Below are 13,974 nucleotides of genomic sequence, written 5' to 3'. Positions count from 1 at the left end.
GAACCGATTTGAACCTTATTTGACACCGTAGTTGAAAGTAAGAATAAAATACGTCATGCAAAATTTCAGCCAAATCGGATAGGAACTGTGCCCTCTAAAAGCTCAAGAAGCCAAGACCCAAGATCGGTTTATATGACAGCTATATTTGGTTATGGACCGATATGGCCCATTTACAATACCAACCGACCTACACTAATAAGAAGTATTTGTGCAAAATTTCAAGCGGCTAGCTTTACTCCTTCGGAAGTTAGCGTGCTTTCGACAGACAGACGGACGGACGGACATGGCTAGATCGACATAAAATGTCACGACGATCAAGAATATATATACTTTATGCGGTCTCAGACGAATATTTCGGGTAGCTACAAACAGAATGACGAAATTAATATACCCCCCATCCTATGGTGGAGGGTATAATAATAATAATTAAAAATCAATTTATTACACTTGCATATACCTGAAAAATGAATTGTATATACCAAACGGGACGAAAAAAAATCTAAAGCGCCACATCATAGTAAATTTTTTTTTCCCATTAAAGTAAATTTTCACTCATTTGGCGTTCACCTTTTTTTAATGTACATACAACTAGAGGTGTACTTGTTACAAAGATTTCTTTACATAAACACATATCAACCAGTTTTAGAATACACACGATTTAGATTTGTGAATTATATTAAAAAGTAAGTGAATAACAAATTCAGTTGTAGGTCACCAGAGCTTATTGAAATCCAACTTAAGGTGATTAAATTATACCGAAGCGTCAAAGTTTAACAATTGCCTCGAATTAAGTTTCGTACAGAGAGTATACGGGCTTTAGATAAGTTATGCTCGATTTTAAGCTCAGTTTTGCTAAACCTCTTAAGCACACAACAACGCAAAATGCTATACCGCGAAAAGTTAAAATGTTACCTCATAAAGTTCTTCCTATTAATCAGTTTGGCAATGCTCATTGGCAATGACTGGTGTGGGGCTCATGCTAGAAAAGTTTTGTTAATAAAAGAAACAAGTTCAAATAATCGAAGTACAACATTGAAGTTGGTTCATGTGGTAAATACAAATATTGTACAATATACATTATTGTTGACCTACATTAATAATAACAAGAGAAAATAAGTTGGGTCAGGAAAGTGGTTAAACAGTGATAAGCCTTTCATAGTGCGGCACACCATTCAGCGGTCCAAATTGAAAAATTCTGGAAATAATTTCGCAATTTTTGAAAGGATAAAGAAGTAGAGTGTTTTTAAATGAAAGAAGAGAATAAAGGATAATTCTTATCTTTAATTTTGTTTTGCCTGTTATGGCGATGATTAATTTTTTTATAATGAGGTGTTAATTCCTTAGGTTAAAGGTCGAAAATTTGTATGCAATGGAAAAACTAAAGCCACAGGAGATACCCCACACCAACCATGATTTGACGCATTTCGCCCAAACAGGCAAAACAAGGGTCGAAAAACATCAAATCATGGTTTGTGTAGTGCATCTCCTGTGGCTTTAATTTTTCCATGGCATATACATTTTTGATCATTTAGCTCTTCTCGAAAGAGGTATATAATTTGGTATACTTCACCTGTAATCGTTTTGCGTGACCGATCTTTAACCAACATTTAAGTTAAATATTTTAGTTCGACCGGGCCGAACTTTGTGTAACCACCACCTCGAGTGGTCGTTATCCCAAGACCTAAAATCCACAGATCTGTTTATATGGCAGCTATATCCAAATTTAAATCGATCTGGGCCAAATTGAAGAAGTATGTCGAGTCGTCGAACACAACTTACAGTCCCAAATTGAATCATACAATTTCAGTTGAAGACTGCTAGATGACGCTTATTTAAATGTAAGTGCTACTCGCTTAGAGTGGATCATATGGTATGATGGTTGTCTATGAATAGTCATTCATAGACAACCACCATACCATATGACTACCTATTAAATAGTCATCATTTAGTCTTTTTTTATACCCACCACCGAAGGATGGGGGTATATTCATTTTGTCATTCCGTTTGCAACATACCGACATATCCATTTTCGTCCCTATAAACTATATATATTCTTGATCAGCGTAATAATCTAAGACGATATAGACACGTCTGTCCCTTGAAATCACGCTACAATCTTCAAAAATAGAGATATTGAGCTGAAACTTTGCACAGATTCTTTTTTTGTCCATAAGCAGGTTAAGTTCGAAGATGGGCTATATCGGACTATATCTTGATATAGGCCCCATATAGACCGATCCGCCGATTTAGGGTCTCAGGCCCATAAAAGCCACATTTAATATCCGATTTTGCTGAAATTTGGGACAGGGCGTTGTGTTAGACCCTTCAAAATCCTTCGACAATTTGGCTCAGATCCGTCCAGATTTGAATAAAGCTGCCATATAGACCGATCCTCCGATTTAAGGTCGTAGGCCCATAAAAGGCACATTTATTTTCCGTTGTGTTAGACCCTTCGACTTCCTTCGCCAATTTGGCTCAGATCGGTCCAGATTTGGATATAGCTGCTATATAAACCGATCCTCCGATTTAGGGTCTTAGGCCCATAAAAGCCACATTTATTTTCCGATTTTGCTGAAATTTGGGACAGTGAGTTATGTTAGGCCCCTCGACATTCTTTGTCAATTTGTCTCAGATCGGTTCAGATTTCGATATAGTTGCCATATAGACCGATCCTCCGATTTAGGGTCTTAGGCCCATAAAAGCCACATTTATTTTCCGATTTTGCTGAAATTTGGGACAGTGAGCTGCGTTAAGCCCTTCAACTTCTTCGTTAATTTGGCCTAGATTGGTTCAGATTTGATTATAGCTGCCATATAGACCGATCCTCCGATTTATGGTCTTAGGCCCATAAAAGCCACATTTATTATCCGATTTTGATTAAATTCGGGAAAGTGAGTTGTCTTAGGCCCTTCGAAATCTTTCTCTCTGATCGGTTCAGATTTGTATATAGCTGCCATATAGACCGGTATCTCGGTTTTAGGTTTAGGGTCCATAAAACGCGCATTTATTTTCCGATGTCGATGAAATTTGAGACAGTGAGTTTAGTTAGGCTCTTCGACGTCCTTTTTCAATTTGGCCCAGATCGGTTCAGATTTGAATATAGCTGCCATATAGATTGATTTAAGGTTTTGGGCATATAAAAGGCGCATTTATTGTCCGATTTCGCCGAAATTTGGTACAGTGTACAGTAGGATCTTCGACATTTTTCTGCAACTTGGCCCAAATCGGTCCAGATTTGAATATAGTTGCCATGTAGACCGATATCTCGATTTAAAGTCTTGGCCCCATAAAAGGCGTATTTTAATCCGATTTCACTGAAATTTGACACAGTGACTTATCTTAGGCGTTTTGACATCCGAGTCGTATATGGTTTAGATCGGTTTATTTTTAGATATAGCTACTAAAAAGATCACTATTTGGTTATGCACAATTGAATTGTACTTATTAGTATTTGGTCCAAATCGGAACATATTTCGATATAACTGCTATGGGACATAAGGTATGAAATTTTCACCGAATTTCGATGAAAGGTGGTTTACACATTCAAAGTTCGGTCCGGCCGAACGCTTTTTTACTTGTTTTTAAATCATATTATATTGCCATGTTAAACGATTTTCTGTGGTAAAAAACTAATTTGCCAATATATATATTTGGTGTGGTGGCGATAGTTCTTACCGTGTAAAACTCTCGAAAAAAAAGTGTTGCCCAGCAACACGTCGTTTGGTGTCGTCTATTGGTGAGCTAAAAATTGTTGCAACCTTATCGTTAAAGTTTGCAACTCCTGCTTTCACGCTGAATGTTATAATTTCGGGGCTATGGCGGCCTACACATTAATTTAATCACACAGTGTCCCGTTAGGTCATTATAATTGATCGACTGTTTTGGGGTTAGTTGGTCCGCTAGATATAGGAGCAGAATAATGATATCAGATTCGCAGTACACAAACTCATGATTGGTGTATACAGCCGTTGGGTGGAGGGCGTCTATATGGGAGTTGTACGCCACACTGCCACTTGAGCATAAATTTGAATGACGCACTCAACACAAAGAATCTATCACTTGTTTCCCATTGTTTTGATAGGTCAAATAACCTATTGGAGTCGATTTTAGGAGGTAAAACACCACCTAGGTTCTTGGACACAAAGTTTAATGCCATATTCGTAATCTGCTCTCAAATGCCTATCATTTGAGTTTCATCAGGCTATGATTGAGTAGTATTTCCATTTGGGGAGCTTATCGGGGATGGGGCGACTTTCAATTACTTGGATCTCGTTTTTTATGTAATATTCGTAGTCTACTCCCGAATACCTTTCATACGTTTCCCATTTTGTCATTACCGTCCAATAAACCTATTATGGGGGTTTTTTGGGGTCGGGGCGGCCCCCCAATTACTTAGACCCAATTTTTAAAATGGAATTTGTACTCTACTCTTGAATACCGTTCATTGAAGTCCCATGTTGTCCCAATCGGTCCACATTTATTTTTGGCTGATACTTTTAGGATAAGGGGGAGGGTCCGCCTCCAATGCGATATCAAAAAATTATATAGCCTATTGCTCCTTCCGGACCACTCCCCACAATCTGTGAAAATTTCAAAGAAATCGGTTTAGTCGTTTTTAGACTCAAAAATACGGAACAAACAAATTTACAAACCTACAAACAAACAAACAAACAAAAAAAAAACAAAAACAAATCCATATTTATATACATAGATTCGGATCTTACCTGTTTGTTGGAAATCATGACTCAAGCAATTAATCCAAATTTGAGCCAAATAGGTTGAAAATCGTGGTTTTTAAGGGCTCAAGAAAATAAATACGGTGATCGTTTGTATGGAGGCTATATCTGTTTATAGACCGATTTGAATCATTCTTAGCATGGATATTGGAAGTCACAACTTAATATTTGTTCCTAACTTTAGCCAAATCGGATGAGAATTAAGGCTTATGGTAGCTCAAGAAATCAAATCGGGGGATCGGTTTATATGATCCAAATATGAACCGATATGACCTTTTTGCAATCCCAAAGCGGGTAACTTTACGCGTTCAACTGCTACCGTGATTTCGTCATCGGAAGGACGGACATGCCTAGATCGACGCCGAATGACGAGACGATCCAGAATATATATACATTATGGGATCGCAGGACAATATTTCGAGATTTTACAAACGGAATTAGTATACCCCCATCCTATAATTAGAATAATAATTATACAGGTATAATTAGAAAGTGAAAGAAGGCGCAGCGAAGCGGCCCCTGTCCAGCTAGTCAAAAATATAAAAAGTAAAAGCGTGCTAAGTTCGACCGGACCGAATCTTGGGAACCCAACACCATGGATTCTGCTAAAAATTTATACAAAATAAATTTAGCTGAAGGGCATAATTTTATTCTTCATACCAAACTAGACCGATTTGGACCTCACTAAGCACAGTTGTTGGAAGTCATAACGAAACACCCTGTGCAAAATTTCAAATCGGACAAAAATTGTGGCTTCCAGGAGCTCAAGAAGTCAAAACAGCCGATCGGTTTATATGAACCGAATTGAACCATAGCATAGTTGTTAGAAGAGAAAACAAAACACCTCATGCAAAATTAATCAACTAGGAACTGTGCCCTCTAGAGGATCTTGGTCGTCCCGGTTTGGGTGTACCACCATTCCGACAAGATGCCCTAGCCAACACAGCCGTTGTATTTTGATGCGTCGTCATACAGCTCGTTGTTCATACGTCGCCCATATTCTCCACTAACGCAAACTGGTTCATATATTTATTTTGTGAAGGATTGTTCTCTCAAACACTCCAAGTGCTAGCTCATCTGCTTTCGCAAGTACCCATGCTTCGGCGCCACACAACAGCGCGGGTAGAGTCCTGTATAGTGTAAATTTCGACTGTCGAGAGGTGGTTTTGCTCCTCAACTGCTTGCTCAATTTAAAGTAGCATCTGTTAGCCAATATTGTCCATTGTTTTATTTCAAAACTGGTGTCATTTTTTTCGGCTACGGCGATGTACACTAATAGGAAATGTTTGCGCGAAATATCAATCGGCAGGCTTTTTTTCTTCAAATGCGTGCTTTCGACAGACGGACGGACATGACTAAATCGATTTAGAATGTCAATAGGATCAAGAATATATATACTTTGTTGTGTCTCAGATCAATATTTCGATGTGTAACAAAAGGAATGTCGAAATTAGTCCACTCTCATTCAATGATGAAAGGTTTTATACGATATGTATGTCCCATTTGTCCATAAAAGTTTAACACAATTTTGCAACCGTTTTACAATGGGAGTTATTTGTTCTAAATTTTCTTTCTTTCTTTTTTCCACTGAGTGGATTTATTGAAGTTGGCATCAATCGAAAGATATTTCTCCAGAGAAGCGACGAATACTTATGAAAATTAATTGTCCTGAAAGAAAAAAAAATGAGAAATTAATTTTCAATAAAAGAAGCATAAACACAACAAATTGTTGTTAGATTTTATGCAACCACCATAGAATGGTGGTCGAAATATTGATCTGGGATTGATCGTTTCGACATTCTGAGTCGATCTAGCCATGTCCATTCGTCCGTCTGTCGAAATCGCGCTAGCGGTCAAACACTTGAAGCTAGCCGCTTGAAATTTTGCACAGATACTAACAATTGATGATAGATCGGTCTATAACATAATATAGATCTCATATAAACCGATCTGACGATTTGACTCTTGAGTCCTTACAAGCTGTAATTTTTGTCCGATTTGGCTGAAATTTTATGTTACGTTACTGTTGACTTTCAATAATTGTTCTAAGTAATGTCCAAATGGGTCTATAACCTGGTATAGCTCCCATATAAACCGATCTGCCGATTGGACTTCTTGAGTCCATGCAATTTATGATCGTGGGCACTTAAAAAGCGTAGTTATTACCCGATTTCGCTTAATTTAGATCATAGAACTGTATTAAACCCCTCTACATCGAGTATGGCCCATATTTGGATACAACTGTTTTGTAATCGGATCTCCCTATTTATTATCCTATTTCCCGGGTACGTTCTTAAACGTAATAAATATTATATATGACCCGATATATACATACTTTTCAGATATGGTTTAGATTGAACGACACACAGAGGGCCAAATGGTAAAAAATTGGAAATAAGACCAGAACTTCTACTTGGTAATCTAGGCGGTAAAAAAATTTCTAGAAAATTGTGAAGGTTGGAGAAGGGTAAAGTGGCCAACTCTACCAACTGTATTCAAGATATAGATCAACAAAGGCATTTTCGTGAAAGCCTTCGTATATGTATATACTAGCTGAACCAGGCCCGCTTCGCTGCGCCTTCTTTTACTTTATATGGAACAAAATTATCCTTTGAATATTTATTTTCGACAACAAAAGAGCTTGTATATCGCAAAAGCATAACAATATAAATGCCTTTATCTGAATCCCATATGATATTTTATGGTCTAGGAATTCGCTCGCAGGGTTTAGGGTCATTAACGTTTGGGTCTTAGATATACTCCATTGATGTCGATATTGCCATGATGTCCAATTTAGGGGTGTTTTTGGGGGTGAGGTGATCCCTTAGACTCTTGGCCCAGAAAAAAAAAATACCAGCATCATGCTCTTCTCTTAAATACCATTTATTTAAACCCCATATTGCCATTAGTTTAAGGGCAGCTTAGGGATGAGGTGTCCTCAAACATTTGGCCCCAAAATTTTTTCTCTTTGAAGGGTGTTTTGGGAAAGTGGCGGTGCCCCAAATACATGGTCCCACATGTGGATATCATATTCGTATTCTACTCCCAAATACCTTTAATTTGAGCCCAACATTGACGTGGTTGCTAAATATGCCCGAACTAGGGGTGTTTTGGGGAATGGGGTTGTCCCCCAACACTTTGTCTTGATAAAATATCAGCATCGTGCCCTACTCTCACATATCATTTATTGGCCATTGCCATTGGCCTCAAAATTGGATGTCAAAATCGTTTTCTAATCTCACATACCTTTCATTTAAAACCTTTATTGCAAAAGTCAGCAAATATGTCCGGTTTAGGGTATGGGCCCTAAGAACTATCAATATCGAGATCCACTTGACGGGATCTCGATATTGCGGTATGTTGGTTCCGAATGTTGATATCAGATTCGTGGTCTGCTCCCAAATACTTTTCATTTGAGCCACATATTTCCATAGTCGGCAAACATGACCGGTTTTGGGGGATGGGGCGGCCGTTCGGTGACTTGTTGAGCCCCATATTGCTACTGTAGTAAATTTGTCATCTTTGGGTGTTGTTTTTGGAAGGGGCGGCACCCCATACACTTGGTCATATATTTGGATATCAGATTCGTATTCTGAACTTAAATACCTGGGCACCCAGGGTGGTGGTTGGTGGGTTAAGGGTGTTGTGAAACCCAAAAACGTGGTCTCAAAAGTGAGTATCAATTTCGTGCTCTACTCCCAAATACCATTCATTTAAGCCCTATATTGCAACGGTCGGTAAATACAATATATATGTCAGATTTATTTAGGTGTGTTTTGGGGGATGGTGGTTCCCCAGACACTTAACCCTGAAAAATATATCAGCATCGGGCACTACTCTCAAATACCATTTATTTAAACCATATATTGCCATTGGTTTAAGGGGAGTTTATGGGATGAAGCGTCCCCAAACACTTGGCTCCAACAATTGGTTTTGAAATTAGTTTTCCAATCACAAATACCTTTCTTTTAAGCCACATATTACCATGGTCGGTAAATTTGTACTCTTTGAGGAAGGGGCGGAGCCCCAAATACATGGTCACACATTTGAATATCAGATTCGTATTCTACTCCCAAATACCTTAATTTGAGTCCCATATGGGAAAGGGGTAGACCTCCAGAAAATTGGTCCCGAAAGTGGGTATGAATTTTGCGCTCTACTCCCAAATACCTGTCATTTAACACCCAGAAGCTCTTAGCCCAAAAAATTATCAGCATAGTGAAATACTCTCAAATATCATATATTTGAACCCTACATTGCCATTAGATATCAAATTTGTTTTCTAATCTCAAATACCTTTCATTTAAGAGGTTTGGGCCCTAAAAACTATCAATAGTGAGCTCCACTCTACTTAAGACCCAAATTGTCATGGTGAGAAAATACGTCCTATTTGGGAGTAGTTATGGTGGTGGGACGTCCCTTAAACAGTTTGTCTCGAATGTTGATATCAGATTCATGGTCTACTCCAAAATACCTTTCATTTGAGCCCCATATTTCCATAGTCGCCAAACATGTTCGGTTTGGGGGGTGTTTTGGGGATGGGACTTGGCTTTGAAAATATATATCAGCCTCAAATTGCAATGGTCAGCAAATACTTCCTATTTGGGTGATGTTATGGGGGTGGGGTGGTCCCATAGACACTTTTCCCGAATATCGATATCAGATTCTTGCCTTACTTCCAAAGACCTTTCATTTGAGCCCCATATTGCTATGGTCGTAAATTTGTTCCCTTTGGGAGATGTTTTCGGAGATGGGCGGCACCCAAACACTTGGTCCCACATCTGGATATCAGATTCGTATTCTGCACTAAAATAGCTTTTATTTAAGCCCCATATTCTAATGGTCAGTAAATAAGTCCTGCTTGGGGGGTGTTTTTGGAAAAGGGTGGACCCCCAGAAACGTGGTCCCACATTTGGATCTCAGATTCGTACTTTACTTGCAAATACCTTTCATTTGAGTCCCATATTGCAATGGTCGGTAAATATATCCGATTTAGGGGTGTTTGGGGGTTGGGGTGGTCCCCCATAAGGAACACACAAACAAACCTACAAAAAACACAAGTTGATTTTTATTTATAAGAAGATGCAGTTTTGGAATAATTGCGTATAAATTTTCAAAAATCATTCGCTTTCTGTAAAGAAAGTACTAAATATTACCAAAAAAAAAAAACAATGCACCGGAGAAATTATATAGGTGCCCAATATATATTGTCAAGGTATAAATGAATAACAATTTTGGGCGCTTTAGCCCAATTCGTAAAGAAAGAACCAATTTATGAGCTTTAGCACCTAAATGTATGATTTTGCAAAAAAAATCTTCTGGTCACCAACAATTTATAGCCAAACTATAGCTGCATCGCAATTTTGAGAGCTTAAGATCACTCTGTAAAGAAAGTACCATTTTGTATGTTTTAGTACCTAAAAAAAAATATATCTTCTAACCACCCAATATTTACTGTCAAGGTGTAACAGTATGTTCATTTTTGAGCACATTAGCCCAATTCGTAAAGAATGTACCATTTTGTACGTTTCTGGTCGTTTGAGAAGTTTAGTTCACTTCGTTAACAAAGTAGCATTAGCCATCCATCATATTTTCCCAAGTTGTACCTGCATGCCATATTTTAGACCTCTACCTCCATCTGTAAAGAGATTTCCAAATGGTACCAAAATGTATGAATTTTTTTTTATAGATAATTTTGTCACCAATCATACAATTTTTAGTTATACCTATATGCCAAATTTCAGACCTCTAGTCTTAAACTTAAGTCTAACAGTCTTAAAAATAGAGCTATTAAGCTGAAACTTTTTACAGATTCTTTTTATACCCACCACCGAAGGATGGGGGTATATTCATTTTGTCATTCCGTTTGCAACACATCGAAATATCCATTTCCGACCCTATAAAGTATATATATTCTTGATCAGCGTAAAAATCTAAGACGATCTAGACATGTCCGTCCGTCTGTCCGTCTGTCTGTTGAAATCACGCTACAGCCTTTAAAAATAGAGATATTGAGCTGAAACTTTGCACAGACTCTTTTTTTGTCCATAAGCAGGTTAAGTTCGAAGATGGGCTATATCGGACTATACCTTGATATAGCCCCCATATAGACCGATCGGCCGATTTAGGGTCTTAGGCCCATAAAAGCCACATTTATTATCCGATTTTGCTGAAATTTGGGACAGTGAGTTGTGTTAGGCCCTTCGACATCCTCCGTCAATTTGGCTCAGATCGGTCCAGATTTGGATATAGCTGCCATATAGACCGATATGCCAATTTAGGGTCTTAGGCCCATAAAAGCCACACTTATTATCCGATTTTGCTGAAATTTGGGACAGTGAGTTGTGTTAGGCCCTTCAACATCCTCCGTGAATTTGGCTCAGATCGGTCCAGATTTGGATATAGCTGCCATATAGACCGATCATCCGATTTAGGGTTTAAGTCCCATAAAAGCCACATTTATTATCCGATTTCGCTGATATTTGGGACAGTGAGTTGTGTTAGGCCCTTCGACATCCTCCGTGAATTTGGCTCAGATCGGTCCAGATTTGGATATAGCTGCCTTATAGACCGATCATCCGATTTAGGGTCTAAGTCCCATAAAAGCCACATTTATTATCCAATCTTGCTGAAATTTGGGACAGTGATTTAAGTTAAACCCCTTGACATACTTCTGCAATATCGCACAGATCGGTTCAGATTTGGATATAGCTGCCATATTGACCGATATCTACGTTTTAGGTTTTGTGGCCATAAAAGACGCAATTATTGTCCGATGTCGCTGAAATTTGAGACAGTGAGTTTGGTTAGGCTCTACGAAGTCCTTCTTCAATTTTGCCCAGATCGGTCGAGATTTGAATATAGCTGCCATATAGATCGATATCGCGATTTAAGGTCTTGGCCCCATAAAAGGCGCATTTATAATCCGATTTCACTGAAATTTGACACAGTGACTTATGTTAGGCTTTTCGACATCCGTGTCGTATATGGTTCAGATCGGTTTATTTTTAGATATAGCTAGTGTACTTTTAGTATTAGGTCCAAATCGGAACATATTTTGATATAACTGATATGGGACATAAGGTATGAAATTTCCACCAAATTTTGATGAAAGGTGGTTTACATATATTCCCGAGGTGGTGGGTATCCAAAGTTCGGCCCGGCCGAACTTAACGCCTTTTTACTTGTTTGTCCATAGGCAGGTAAAGTTCGAAGATGGGCTATATCGGATTATATCTGCCGATCCGCCGAGATCCGCCGGTTTAAGATCTAAGGCCCATAAAAGCCACATTTAGTATCCTATTTTTCTGAAACTTTGGACAATGTATTAGTATAAGGCCACTCGTCATCCTTCTTTAATTTTTCAATTTGGGTATCAAAACTTCAGCCCGACCAAACTTAACGCCTTTTTACTTGTTAAAAGAACATTAAGTCACTCATCATATAGTTCTTAGATGTACTTACATGCCAAGTTTCTGACCTCAAACTTCATCTAAACAGAAGGTAGAAAATGGTTCCAATTCTTGTGCCGAAATGTTCGAATTTTGAATAGAAAATTTAGTCATCCATCATTCATTTCTAAGTTGTACTTACGTGCCAAATTTCGGACCTCTAGCACCATCTATAAAAAATATACCAAATAGTAAAAATTTTGGTACCAAAATGTTCGAATTGTGAAAAAAATCATTTATACGAGGATTTTTATACCCACCACCGAAGGATGGGGGTATATTCATTTTGTCATTCCGTTTGCAACACATCGAAATATCCATTTCCGACCCTATAATGTATATATATTCTTGATCAGCGTAAAAATCTAAGACGATCTAGACAAGTCCGTCCGTCTGTCTGTTGAAATCACTCTACAGTCTTTAAAAATAGAGATATTGAGCTGAAATTTTGCACATTTTGAAATTTTTTTGTCCATAAGCAGTTTAAGTTCGAAGATGGGCTATATCGGACTATATCTTGATATAGCCCCCATATAGACCGATCCGCCGATTTAGGGTCTTTGGCCCATAAAAGCCACATTTATTATCCGATTTTGTTGAAATTTGGGTCAGTGAGTTGTCTTAGACGTTGTCTTATCGGTCCAGATTTGGATATAGCTGCCATAGAGACCGATCCTCCGATTTATTGTGTAAGGCCCCTAAAAGCCACATTCATTATCCGATTTTGCTGAAATTTGCGACAGTGAGTTGTGTTAGGCCCTTTGACATATTTCTTCAATTTGGTCCAGATCGGTTCAGATTTGGATATAGCTGCCATATAGACCGATTTCTTGATTTATGGTTTTGGGCCCATAAAATGCTCATTCATTGTCCGATGTCGCCGAAATTTGGAAGAGTGAGTTAAGTTAAGCCCCTTGACATGCTTTTGCAATATCGCACAGATCGGTCCAGATTTGGATATAGGTACCATATAGACCGATATCTAGGTTTTAGGTTTTGGGGCCATAAAAGACGTATTTATTGTCCGATGTCGCTGAAATTTGAGACAGGGAGTTTGGTTAGGCTCTTCGACGTCCTTCTTCAATTTTGCCCAGATCGGTCCAGATTTGAATATAGCTGCCATATAGATCGGTCTATATGGCAGCTATATTTAAATCTGGACCGATCTGGGCAAAATTGAAGAAGGACGTCACGATTTAAAGTTTAGGGTCCATAAAAGAGGCATTTATTGTCCGATTTCGCCGAAATTTGGGGCAGTGCTTTGTGTTAGGCTCTTCGATATTTTTATGCAACTTGGCCCAAATAGGTCCAGATTTGGATATAGCTGCAATTTAGACCGATATCTCGATGTAAAGTCTTGGCCCCATAAAAGGCGCATTTATAGTCCGATTTCACTGAAATTTGACACAGTGACTTATGTTCGGCTTTTCGACATCCGTGTCGTTTATAGTTCAGATCGGTATGAGGTACATGAGTATAAGCTATGAAATTTTCACCGAATTTTGATGAAAGGTGGTTTACATATATACCCGAGGTGGTGGGTATCCAAAGTTCGGCCCGGCCGAACTTAACGCCTTTTTACTTGTTATACCCTCCACCATAAGATGGGGGGTATACTAATTTCGTCATTCTGATTGTAACTACTCGAAATATTCGTCTGAGACCCGATAAAGTATATATATTCTTGATAGTCGTGAAATTTTATGTCGATCTAGCCATGTCCGTCCGTCTGTCCGTCGGTCTGTCCGTCCGTCTGTCCGTCCGTCCTTCCGTCTGTCTGTCGAAAG

At 38.5% G+C, this 13,974-nt stretch overlaps 1 protein-coding gene across 2 annotated transcripts in view; it reads left to right on the top strand.

The window, feature by feature from the left end:
* Positions 1 to 835: 835 nt before the first annotated feature.
* The window catches only part of LOC106095295 (venom acid phosphatase Acph-1), a 77,268-nt gene continuing 64,129 nt past the window's right edge, over positions 836 to 13,974 (top strand). The window contains exon 1 of one of the 2 annotated variants that reach the window (XM_059371056.1): positions 836 to 1,050. In XM_059371056.1, the coding sequence (XP_059227039.1) occupies positions 883 to 1,050 (168 nt within the window). In that variant the 5' untranslated portion in view covers positions 836 to 882. The remainder of the gene's footprint in view (positions 1,051 to 13,974) is intronic. The other variant, XM_059371055.1, reaches the window with a different exon arrangement.

This window comes from Stomoxys calcitrans, chromosome 1 (assembly GCF_963082655.1).
Source record: "Stomoxys calcitrans chromosome 1, idStoCalc2.1, whole genome shotgun sequence".
In the NCBI taxonomy this organism is placed as follows: domain Eukaryota; kingdom Metazoa; phylum Arthropoda; class Insecta; order Diptera; family Muscidae; genus Stomoxys; species Stomoxys calcitrans.
The sequence above is the reverse complement of the archived record's forward strand: the minus strand, read 5'-3'. Positions and strand labels throughout refer to the sequence as shown.